This window comes from Haliotis asinina, chromosome 8 (genome assembly GCF_037392515.1).
Source record: "Haliotis asinina isolate JCU_RB_2024 chromosome 8, JCU_Hal_asi_v2, whole genome shotgun sequence".
Classification (NCBI taxonomy): Eukaryota; Metazoa; Mollusca; class Gastropoda; order Lepetellida; family Haliotidae; genus Haliotis; species Haliotis asinina.
This window is the reverse complement of record NC_090287.1, coordinates 8,311,059-8,324,423: the sequence shown is the minus strand read 5'-3', so window position 1 is coordinate 8,324,423 and position 13,365 is coordinate 8,311,059. Positions and strand designations below refer to the sequence as shown.

Here is a 13,365-nt window from a genome sequence, read left to right as displayed (position 1 = left end):
GTCATTTCCGGGTAAGAGGTCACCATGACCGTGCATGAATGGGTTCCCACGATCAGTCGCGCGTGTCTGTCGTCTTCTTTTCAAATCTATGGATGAACTACTTTTTGTGACTATGGTAATATTTAACATTTTCATTTCCCTCAAGAATCAATGTTTATGTTAATAAAAAAGGAGGTGCGTATAATGAAAGAATAACTGTAGGATGATTCAAGAATCTTACGAACAGGTTGATTTCTCCTTTTTTATACGTATATTTCTGTTAGGAGTATTCTACTGCGATTTTCATGCTATATTTGCAGCCCAGAGGTTTAAACACATATAAAAGATATATTAAAATGGAATAACATAGACGTACATAGATATATACGGTCAGGTTTCTAGTTTTGGCCTTCCCGTTATATTGCTTGATGTCCCTTTCTTTCACTATAGTTATAATATAAAGGCACTTTAAAGACTGGATGTGTATTTGTAGTTTTTAAATGTCTTGACTTTTAACGACTGCAAATTCGATTCTTGGAAGCCTTAATCATATTTATAATGTATCAACTACGTGGTATCTGTTTATTTGTGAACTTGTTAATTTGGATATTAATTTATCTTTACAAATAACGTATTGTTGATTCAATTACATGTATTACCCCATGTTTGCTGGTACAGGAAAGGGAAACACAAAAGCACTAAATTCTTCTTTTTTTTTAATGTTGACGCATGTAATACGGGTGTCATATGCCATATTATAAGCACTAATTCAAAAAGGGTGACATGTGGCGGGCACATGACATGAATGATGTCTCCAGGAATACACACTGTCTCTGGGTTTTAACGTAATTAGCAGACCGAAGCATGAATTTTCAAGTGACTTCTCGCTTTTGATCGACAGTTTCATTTGCGTCAAGGAGTGTACATTCCTGCTTCGCCAGAATATTGCTTAGGCCACATAAACAGATATTCTCGTTTCTTACCACTTTTTGAAAAAAAACAACAACATATAGCTCGTCCGGGAGATATTATTTTAACATTTCATTTTATTTTATGTAACAAAACCCTTGATTTCTGGGGTAGTTTTCACATTTTCTGTGATCGAAAATCAAAGCTTAGAAACTGACAAGCTTGGTTTAGTTATGTGTGGTGCGTTCCGTGTCAGAGATTGACAGATCGTTTCCACTGCAATCATAACGTTAAAATGTCCCGTATACATAGTTTGTAACACGATCTGGAATTAAATATATCCAATCAACATAAAAAGTGTCCTGTCACTTCTCATAGGGGAGAGCATGTGCTTTCTGCATTATTGTAAACACAAGATAAAGCCTTTACTCACTTAATATTTATGTTGACACACCTAAATAAGATTTTCTAAAATTTGAAATTCGAAAAGGCAGTTAAGAAAATAGTTCACTAATATGATACATCAGAGGCCATATAATAGATCTATCATATGGTCTCTGGACACATGTATACATGTAATTCCTGTTTGAATATCAATCGAAGTTGACTACTGGCATCACATGGTCCACTCGCGAAAATCGTAGTGGTAAGGTGTTACATATACAAGCGAGCACAATTGTTAGCTTCATTGGTCTTTCTGTGGTGTATTTAAAATCTGCATCCATTTTTTCAAATACTGAATATACAAACATCGACGACGAAGTGCATGGGTGGAATGTTAGGTGTGCAATGAAGGCTATCAAATAATTCTATAACCAATGGTGAAAAGATGGCGATATTTGAAATGCGAATATTTTGGGGGATTATGTAAATTCGTTGGTCGCCTTTGGGAGTGAAGCTTACGGTTAGCGTCTAGGAGATCCTATTTGTGTATTATTAATAATAATTGTACAATAACACCGTTCCAAAACATTAGTTCCTATATGCATGCTTGAACAATTGCTATGCATGTCAATTATAGATGAACTACATAGTAATAGTGCACTAAAAGCTCCAATAGCATGCACAAAATTTACTCATGTAAGTAAACATGCACATGTGTAAATACACATACGAGCGTAATAAAAACAAATACTTTGCGTTCACATTGAATTTATGTAGAGTGAGTAAACCTGAAAATGTGAATTATAAATGTATCAAATAGTCTCAGAAATTCAACAGAGAAAGATGTTCTATTATCAGAAGAAAACCACTGTACAAGATTCGTACTGTTCTTGGAATTAGTCAGTCTTTTTAGTCTAACGTCACGAATACATGTAATGACGACAAGACTGGTTCTGTATTTTTAGAATGAACAAACGGGTTTTCGATCTTATTTTCACACAATTGCAGGATTTCTTAAACGCTAGTGACCAAGCTGTACGCCAGCATTGGGATGTACAAATTCAAGTTGAAGTTGCAGCCTACTAAAATATGGCTTCATCTTCTGAATGGTGATAGAACTATGGGGCTTTGTTTGGTGTTGCGACGTCAACTGTTCATATATGCATTTATGAACTTTCTCAGACCAGATGTGATGTTTTGCTTCCACAATATGTAACCCTTATCCTAAAAGATGACATGACACAGCATTGTCACAGTACTAATTTGCACATGTGTAAATAAGTACACTTTTGCACCTGGTGCTGACCACAAGTAAATTTTCTCCTAGTGTAAATTTACATACGTAAGTAAATTCGTTCACTTGACACAGTTACACACGTATGAAAAGTTTGCGCGTGTGAACATTTACACATAAGTGTGCAAACAGGTGCATGTGAACGGGACTCTAAATAGCTATAGCTAAGCTATAGAGTAACAACACAAGTGTTTCAGATATTTCGCATTCGCCATCCTGCATATGTATGTACATATTTGTGTTATTTTCAACTGTCGCTTTCAGTGATCTCTAATGGCAATCCATAACATGTGCATGTATTACAGAGAGAACTCAAAAGCTCTGTAAAACGGGACTAAGTATCTGGAATTACACAAAAGAAACATAACTGTATACATGTGCGAGTATGTCTAACAAGAGATACCAGATTTATGTATAAGGGTCACGTGTGCAAAAACATGTACATGGACATATATTTTACGAGTGCTTCAAGTACTTATTGCATAATAAGCAATATGACGGCAGCGAGTTACGTGTCGAGTATGGGTCAAGCCACCCTGTGACTGATGTTGTGAACAGGCGTTCTTGCAGTGGGGATACACAGACCCTGACCACTAAGTCCACAAAGTCATCTATTATGACCAGCATGCAGGTTCTGTGACTCAGTTCCAGCCAGAAGTATTACCAATTTACCATAAACGGTATTCATAAAACTAACACAATAATGGGTATATGCAAACACTATATAATCAAATTGTGCGTGAACGCTTTGGACACGTGCCTTGACGTGGAAAATGGGCATTGTATACTCACAATTATTAGTTTATCATCATCGTGGAGCGAGGAGTCTGTCAACTGGTTAGACTTTGTTTATAACGTAATCAGTCATGACACATGCTGTTCACGATGTGTGCCACAAATTCCCAAACAAACAATTGCAGGAAGGACGTATGATGTGACATCAAAGCTAGAGTAGTAAGTGTAACACACTGATGCGATAGGAAGGTAGGTATTTCTTAGTTAACCAATAAACGATTCCTCAACAAACCGGTGTTCCAAATTAACAATTTATTTCGTGGAACATATAAGGACATTTTCAAAATAAAATTATTAGCTTTCACATCACTTTATTAACCTCTTCCCCAGCCATATCTGCGTCTATCTCCCATGAGCAGCAAGAAAATACTAGTGTATAGAAAATGTTTTCCATAGTGTTACAACAACATGTAAAATAGTGTCAAATTACGTAAACAGATAAAACAAATAAATTATAACAAAAAAAATTAATAAAGTAACTAATATAAAAAACGCTTAATCAGTGACGTCCTCTCCTGTCTTGTAACTGTAGAATATCATGCTCGTATTAAATGCAATTGCACACAACACCACCGTTGCTATGGATACGATTTTCGCTAGTGAGATGTCAGGAACCCCAGTATGAACAGTTTCGCGTTATCGACACAAAAATACCCAACCACTACCCTTGGATATGAATCGAAATTGGAAACGCTGGGAGTGGACACTGTAAGCAGAACAATGTGTTCCGTATATTGAAAAACAATTCTATCAATATTTTTTCCTTATCTATGTTATATTAGCGTTGTATCGTTATGACTCATCACTAATGTGCATGTTTGTCAGATATAATTAAAGTAGAGTTTGTCACATTATTAAAATAAATCAAACTAACATCCCATTATGTCCGAGTGTAAGAAAAACGAAATAATATAACATTCAACTAGTTTAAAAAGGCTACGTCAATAAATCTGGTGTACATGTGAACAAAGCTTGACTACGTTTTTTGGATGATCTTTTTGCAGACACAAACAAACCTTTAAAACAGGTCCCAATGAGTGAGCAGTTCATCCAATTCATATCACAACGAGCCTTGGTAATTTTGAGTGAAAACCTCTGGTGACCCTTAGTAGTATACATGCCTCCCATCACCCCATAAAAATCGGAAATCGTTAATCATTTAAATAGATAACTTAGTTAAATAAATAACTTACACAACAATAGTATATAATACTGTATATTTAGTATGTAATACTGTATTGCTTCATTAAAAATCGGGCAAATTGCACGCTGATGGCAAATCGTGATTCGTTTGTTTGTTTATTTTTATGAATATAAAACGCGATGCTATGAGAGATAAGTTCTACATGTCTAGGCGTATAGTGGCTTATCACTCGGTAATCCGAGATTAGCTTGCTTTCCTTCATGACCTCCCGCTGCACATGAAATCTCGCGAGTTCTCCTTAGAGACAGCATAGCTACCGGGAAGCGTCAAGATGGCGGCACTGAGCATGGGCGCGTTTGGTCTGTCGTATCAAAAATATCTACAAGAACAAGGAGAACGTGAAAAAGAGCTGAATCGAGGACCAGATACGGTTTGGGTAACTAAACGATATATACCAACAGATCTCCGTGTTACTGCCCCCGTCCCAAGACACAAACTTGTAGCCCCATCGAATCTTCCCAGGGCGGAAGAGCATTGGGTGCCCGTTGGGGAACCCCCTCTCAGAGGTTTTGACAGGAGGGAGGAAAAGATGATTTACGTGTCTCACCCATCAACCAGATGTGAGGAATGGTCCACCTTAAGACAAACTTTACCATCTAGGGGTAGTAACAAGAAACCCTGCCCCCCAAATTGGGGGTCCGGCACGAGCCTCCCACCCATTGCCATCGAAAGGACGGTCAGTCGATTCCCTATCGTCAACAGTCCGATGACAAGGTACGAGTGTTTTATTGATCTTCATGACTTAGTTTGTCAATGTGGATGAATAATTTAGCATTTAATCTCCCTGGAAAAGTGTCTGTAATTTAAAACAACCTTGTGACGTTATTGTGCCACAAATTGACTCGAAAACGTTAAATCTTTTTAGACGATACTTATTTATATATCATATTCATGGTTGTAGCTATCTTCCCCATACAGTAGTCAGGCTAATCTACAGGAGACTCAATTCTTCTTCGCTTGCAGATATGTTGATGACATGCACCTTACCAACAGACTATTCAAGCTTCATTGAACAAGACTGGAGCAACAATTCTTCCATACCACTCCAGGTGGAGCTGTACAGACACCAACATCTTGTGTAGGAAATTATGTTCTACCAAGCTCTATCAAAAGTTAATTTATCTCAATCCTTTTTACCCCACGGTCGTGGGTTAAGGGAAGGACATTCATGTGTTGTGATCGGTTGTATATGGGTATTAAAGCTGTTGAATTATGTTTTGTTGATGTCATGTTTATTCATGAGTGAACGTGCTGTGACATTATTGCTTTTACACACAGTTCAGTATTATTAAGCTAAACCTACCAGTATTATAAAACACCCGGCAAATGTTTATTTGCGTTTTTTTTGTCTATGGTTATTTTTGGTTTTAACTGGAATATTGTTCTTGCCATGGTGATTTGAATTTATTAATAACGTATTTACTCATTTTCCAGATGTATGCCTCATCAGTAGCATTGCATCCACCGTAACAACCAAAGTGTTCATTTATTTCAATAACTCTTCAGTTAGCAGTGACATTATGTAACAACCTCAAATGTCTTATTTTTGCGGGACGAAGTGGTTAGTAATTGAACATGTATACTGATATTAAATATTTAATCAGTACATGTACTATTATGCATATTGGATCTTGAGTTCATGGATCTTTTACAAAATAATGATGCATAACGTGCATGGTGTTTCATTACAATTCAGACAACTTGAATCACACAAAATCATGATGGTTTCTATTGGATTTCGACTACATAATGTATATAATCAGGCGTACGCAACTGCTATTTAACGTGTGCCTTAAATTACATGTGATTTTATATAGCAACCAGTTCTTCAACACCCTTTTTATGAAACGCCCATGCTTTGATTTATGCATTTTATTGTTTACTATACAGTGTGTATTTCACTTTTTCCATGAATTATATATAGAGCATTGCAATTTATACAACTGTATATTGGTCATTTACTGTATTGCCTGCTGACAATTTAGGCTTCTCATCACGTTCATTTGATCTCAGCCCATCTAGTCATAATTCATGCAACAGCTTTCTATCAACCACGATCAATCTGTCACCTGTATTGCCCGAATACTGGTAAGACATAAACTGGGTCTCATGTTTCCTACTACGGTATCTATTCGAGGTAAGATGCTTTTAGGAATTGCTATTTACAGGAGCCAGTTTTGGCATTGGAATTGCAACACTTTTACGTTTCATAGTGATTGTACATGTTTTGATTCTTACCATTTTATGTGTATGTTTTATGTGTCTATGTTGCTGAATAAAAATATATTTTCAATAATAACTGTTGTTTTTTTAGCTACTCAAAGCTTGCAGTGGAGGATGATTGTTGCATACGAACTGCACATCACTAACTACCGCATGTACGATGTGATTACTCATATCAAATAGTATGCGATCGTGAAAAGTCTCGGTCATAGAAATACCACTCTATCTGTGTTGGGATTTAGGAAAGAACACGTTCCTGGTATGCCATTTTTATATCTCCATGAACTGAAGAGCGGATGGTCACAATGCCGGGATCGTTGTTCATGCATACCAATGCGGTTTGCCCGATTTATATGGTTTTACACTGAGTTTACCATAATACTAGCAATATCCCGTAGCCCTGAAATGTTCTTCACACATTACATAGCCATACATATTTGATATCGGACCTGGGTCTTCCGCGTGATAAGCGAACGCTTTCACCACTGGACTACCCACCGCCCTAAGACTGCCTTAATCTACATATACAGTGTATGTGATTGCTGCAAAAGCAACATTCACTCACTCACTACTCGTGTGCATAACATTTAACATGTTTACATAGCCTCTGAAATTCACGAAAGTTCGATACTTCGAAATTACGTTACTTCCACGTCCACTCTCAATGGTTCAGCTTTGCTACAAACTGGTGCCGAATAGAACCGTTGGAAAATATAGACAGTATAATCATTTTTGTCACCTTCAAACAGAATAGTTGTCAACATCAAACAGCTTCACTAGTCCTATGGACTAGTGTTAAAGAACGTATTTCTAAGACTGCCTTTGTCGAGCCCAAATATGTTTGTGGGCATTACACTGAAAGAATTTGAACCAAGAAAAATACGGCGTTGAAACACTGCAACAACAGGATGTAAGTATGATGTTACAATACTATTCATGGATGTTCGTCACAAGTGGATATACAAATATGACTTATACAGCATTTTCAGAAATGTGTGTGTGTGTGTGTGTGCGCGTGCGCGCGTGCTGTGGAGTGCGCACTTCATTTTCACCCGAGCTTCAATGGTCATTAAATACAATTTCAGGACAAAAGAGGAGGTGCGTACCTCTGAAACACCCCCCACCCAGCCCCTCCTCTGGATCCGCCTATGCATCAGCACTTCTTTGTGACAGCCGCTTAACGCCTTGACTACATTTGGTAGGAAACATGTATGTTGGATGTAACGCCTTGACTACATTTGGTAGGAAACATGTCTGTTGGATGTAACGCCTTGACTACATTTGGTAGGAAACATGTCTTTTGGATGTAACGCCTTGACTACATTTGGTAGGAAACATGTCTGTTGGATGTAAAGCCTTGACTACATTTGGTAGGAAACATGTCTTTTGGATGTAACGCCTTGACTACATTTGGTAGGAAACATGTCTTTTGGATGTAACGCCTTGACTACATTTGGTAGGAAACATGTCTGTTGGATGTAAAGCCTTGACTACATTTGTTAGGAAACGTGTCTGTTGGATGTATTCTGAACAGCAAAAGAAACGCATTTTCGAAAAGAAATATGTCTCATGAAAAGTGAGCATTCATGTATATGTCTCCTATTTTAAAACTTTACAAAAAGCCAGAGTTGCGTCACTTTGCTGGTCGGTGAATGTACGATCATGTCATTGTGTATGTTGATCCTGAAACAAATACACCATTCTTGCAAATGGCTTCCAATTTAATTAAATTCACCAGCGAGAGAATGTGTAGGTGCCGTTACTCCTAAGACATGTGGAGAATGTCATGTCATTTTAAGAATGGTACATGGGCAGAAAGATGGGGAGTATTGACTGTCAACGAAAAACATAAGACGTCACTGGACGATTTTGTGTGCAAATAAAACTGTCCCAGTGACAAAACGTGTACCTTTTTCTTATTTTAATATCAAGTATTTTAGAGTATTTTTACTGTAATATTTTAACATAATTTATGTATATATTTATATTGTCCACTTTTGTTGTAACATAAGTTTCAAGCCATTGTCATAAGTTTCAAGCTTGGCAGACGCTAATCCGTTAATCTCTTATAACAACATCTAGTTGCCAAGTAAGCGAGCTTGTAATTAATATAGCTCACCTTGTCAACCGCCAATTCAATTAATTAGTATTATTTCATAGTTCTCCATGCCATTGTTTAACAAAATCATGTAGTTAGGTTTAATTGTTAAATTAAAAGTCTAAATTATAAATAACGTAATTGAGTCTGCTGACGTAGTTTCCTTAGCTGCGAAGACCTATAAAAGTCGGGTCTGTGTGCAACCTATGTCACACTTCCAGAATAAACTGTGGAAACTACACTGGCCCAAAAAAGAAACGCATAGGTGAAAATCCAATGTTATGAGAGATGATTTATTAACTTAAATTGCACAAAAAGTAATGGAACTTGAGCAATGATAATTCACACGGGTATTAACAAATGTGTGTCAAGACATATACAATCATTCACAGTGGTATTAAGCGTCTCTATTTTCCATGGCATAGTGAGAAAGTCAGTATCTGGTGTGACCACCACGGGCATCAATCACTGCTCTGCATCGCTTGGGCACTGACTGTATAAGACGTCGTATCCGCCTTTGTGGGATTCTTCTCCACTCATCTCGCAACGCATTCACCAACTGTAGACGTGTCTGTGGCTGCGGCTGTCGACGTCGTAACCGTTTACCCAATTGGTCCCATAAATGTTCAATTGGGTTCAAATCCGGCGATTTTGAGGGCCATGGAAGAACTGTAATGTTGTTGTTGGCAAGGAAATCCGTGGTAATGCGTGCTGTGTGCGGTCTTGCATTGTCGTGCTGGAAAATTTCCCTTCTAGCGTCAATTGTAGGAACAACATGACGGTTCAGAATTTCATCCCGGTAGCGTACAGCATTGAGATTCCCTTGCACATGCACCAACTGTGTCCTGCCGTTCATAGATATGCCTCCCCACATCATTACACCTCCACCACCGTGTCTGTTGACCTCACGAACGCACTGTCGAGCATATCTCTCATTTCGACGTCTGTAAACACGCATCCTTCCATCATGTCTGTACAGCAGAAAACGTGACTCATCGCTGAACCAGATCCTCCTCCAATTCAAGAGGTTCCATGCCCGAACGTTCCTGCACCACTGAAGACGTGCACGACGGTGATGGGGATGCAGAACAGGTCCTGCATGAGGTCGCATAGGTCGAATTCCATGCTCTCTTAGGCGATTCCTGATGGTTTGTGGAGAGACTCTACGCAGCCCAGGAACGTGATCAGCGGTATACGGCCCGATTACGCAGATGAAGCACCCGGATGTAGCGGTCTTGTGCTGGAGTTGTCACCCTTGGTCTCCCACTCCTTGGACGGTCTCTGGTCGAGTTGTGTTGCGTGTATCGTTGCCAGAGACGGGAAATCGTGCTCTGCCTCACATTCAGACGTCTGGCAACTGATGACTGACTTTCCTCAGCTTCCAGACGTCCAATGGCTCTATTTCTGTTTTCTTCATTTAACCTTGGCATTTTTCGCGTCGCATAGAAAGAAATTCGAAGAATGAATCGCAACAGGACCTGTCCCCTTTTATAGCCATCATAATCAAGATTGAGATCCTGCATTTGCACGTGCATAATGCTTTCAGATTTTCCCACGTGCAGATTATACAAAGCGTTTTCAAGGTGCTGTGGTGTGGCGAATAATCACCAGAGGTTGTGTTTGTTTGTCTGTTTGGGTTGTATTGACTATAAAAACACTTAATATTTACATTAATTGTCATTCCATTCCATATTTTCCGAAAAAATCTACTTTAAAAATGAGATTTCAGCTATGCGTTTCTTTTTTGGGTCAGTGTACACCAGCGACTCCTCATCTTTAACTATTATTTTATTATGTTTTAAGGTAAGCAACTATGTTTTATTTCGTAACTTAGTCTATTTCAATCATCAATTAAGTCTCTTTACATATTGTTAAGTCAGACAGGATAAATTTATATTAAGGTATAATGTTAATGTTTATGTTCAGTCTTTGTTTGTGTGAAACGTTATTTATGTATATATGTTTTATTTATTAAGGGATGAATCATTATAATAATTATCTTTCTTGTCTCCCTTAGTAAATATTCCAACTAACTGTAAATATTGATATGGCTACTGTGTACAAAACTATTATTGTATTTACATTGAAATGTCAATGCAAGGTGAACTAAATATTATAGATAATTGTTCATTCTTTCATATTTGCAGGTGTGTTGTGATGATTGTGATGTGTATTATGTATCGTGCTGTAATAGTCACACTTCCAGAATAAACTGTGGAAACTACATCATCGACTCCTCATCTTTAACTATTATTTTATTATGTTTTGAGGGTTCTTATTGGTGAGAAAGAGCACTTTCTCAAAACACTTCAGATACCTCATCTCATGATGCCATACATAGAGTTTATTCTACACAAACATTGAGCTCACAATACAACAAACAGGTTACAAGCTTACCTTGAGAAGTAATCAATTTCATTATGATGGCATCATATTACATGACATAACATGAGATGACATGACAAACTTTCTTGGTGATAACTAAATGATATGAGCTTAATACAGCGATACTGGTATGCTTAACAACGACACTGGTATTCTACACAAACATTGCACATACAATACAAGATACAAACAGTGAATGGTTTACCATGTCAGCTGACCAGTTACATCATGAAAACGTCATATTACATGACATGACGTGATACCTAAGTGGGCCTGACTACGGCGCTACCGGTTTTCTACACTGCTTAAACACAGATTTCAGCAACGACCTTCACCCTATTGTCCAGCTCTGTTCATGTTTCGACGTCTCCCGGTTTCGATGTCTTCCTGCGTTCGGTGAAAAATGTCTTAAAGATCATGACTTGTCCAAACCCTGTTAGCAATACAATAACTGCTTGGGCTAAAGACCACCACATGACGCGCCCGTTAAGTTGTTCGGCAATATGGCGGCCTACAGATTCGCGCAGACGATACCTTGTTTGGAATTCTTTGACGTGAGACATCATAACATGAATTTCGTCCATCGACATTTCAGAGGCGACTTTCACTGTAGGCACCTGTTTTTCGCCAGCTTCCTTTGAAAGGGAGTCCACATTAAATGGACGGATACTAAAGAATATTGTCTTATGAGATATGGACGAAAATTCATTGTTGAAACAATATTTCCATTCACCCAATGTTGGTTCCATTGTGACAATGTCCCCAGATATCTTCTCTTGTTTGTAAACAATTTTCCCAGTGGGGGAAATCACTCTGGCATTCACGTCGTTGTTTCCGCCTCGAATCACTTTAAATTCAAACAGTATCTTAGAAGTGTCTGTGAATATTTCCGAAAAGCACGTCTTTTCCTTGTCGGGTAGCTCAAACGTGTAATCACCTCCTACATACTTTTTCCCGTAAACAGAGGACATAAGAAAAGCACATAAAACACACACGTTGAATAAACGGCTATATTCCATCTTCTGTTTGCTGGTGTTTGAGATTGTCCAGATAAAGGGGAGATTAAATCTTCAGCTTTGTCATAAGTATCACACCTCAATCACAAGACCAGTGAAATTTTGCATGTCGTCTGCCACGACAGCTTTACACGTAGTGTCCTGTATGTGTCTACAATTCAATAACTTTACCACCGACACCAGAAATTCTATTGGGTGAACTCAACCTGCCACCACTGAATGGTCAATATGTATTCTGAGAGGTGCAGCTGTTACTTGGATCGAAAGACGGTAACACTCCGCGCGAATCCAACTCCACCATCAGATGTCAATATTCACTACCCGTGTAAAACAAACGTTTTAACATTCTCCATATCATTATTATCATAATGTACTGTAACATTTTTACATGTTTCAGTTGTAATATAAATACCATGTGTTGACAGCTGTGGGTCCACGGTTTTACAGAAGTATACTGAGCGACCTGTAACATCTAATACAAGATTCAGCATTGAGTCCAAATTTTTAGTCCTATCAATAAAGGTACCTTAATAGAAAAAAATGTATCGGTAGAAAACTGAAATTACATTAAAAACCTGAACATTGCCCGTTTAAGGCAATCTAGACATGCGAAATGTTTCTAGACTTGAACTAGAATCCTTTTCAAACATTTACCCCCAGGTCTGATGGACAGACTATGTAGACTGAAGCACACTTTGCAGGTCAAGTTAAACTACTCTTGAGTACTACATTAACTTGTGCTGTGGAAATAATCCAGACTTTGTTGTGCTGCATGTACTTACCTTTGATTACTTAAAGACAGCTCTTAAATATACATGTGGATTATAATTTCAAGCACGATCCCACATAATCAATTATATTCCACGTTGTGCTTTGAAGCATAGGGGCATTGTGGGCAAGCTGGCGGGCCCACCTGTGACCGGGTGTAAAAGCCTTGGAGTCGTACTTTGCGTGCAGACTCTTTCAGTGCTGCCACAACCCTTTGTGTACAGTACACAACCCAATGCTCTTAAAAGAAACCACGAATCCGATGGTGAATGACCAGATGGTGGACACATGAATACGTGCAAACACCCAA

The 13,365-nt window shown here is 38.2% G+C and overlaps 2 protein-coding genes across 2 annotated transcripts; one reads left to right on the top strand and one right to left on the bottom strand.

The window, feature by feature from the left end:
• The first annotated feature begins 4,820 nt into the window (after positions 1–4,820).
• Positions 4,821–6,861, top strand: LOC137294567 (uncharacterized). The gene is made up of 2 exons (XM_067825611.1): positions 4,821–5,279; positions 5,529–6,861. The coding sequence occupies exons 1-2, from the start codon at positions 4,837–4,839 to the stop codon at positions 5,575–5,577; spliced, it is 492 nt and encodes a 163-aa protein (XP_067681712.1). The 5' UTR covers positions 4,821–4,836; the 3' UTR covers positions 5,578–6,861.
• A 4,348-nt stretch (positions 6,862–11,209) lies between these two features.
• LOC137294319 (transmembrane emp24 domain-containing protein 7-like) lies at positions 11,210–12,408 on the bottom strand. The gene has a single exon (XM_067825317.1). The coding sequence runs from the start codon at positions 12,288–12,290 to the stop codon at positions 11,625–11,627; it is 666 nt and encodes a 221-aa protein (XP_067681418.1). The 5' UTR covers positions 12,291–12,408; the 3' UTR covers positions 11,210–11,624.
• Between the last annotated feature and the right edge of the window lie 957 nt (positions 12,409–13,365).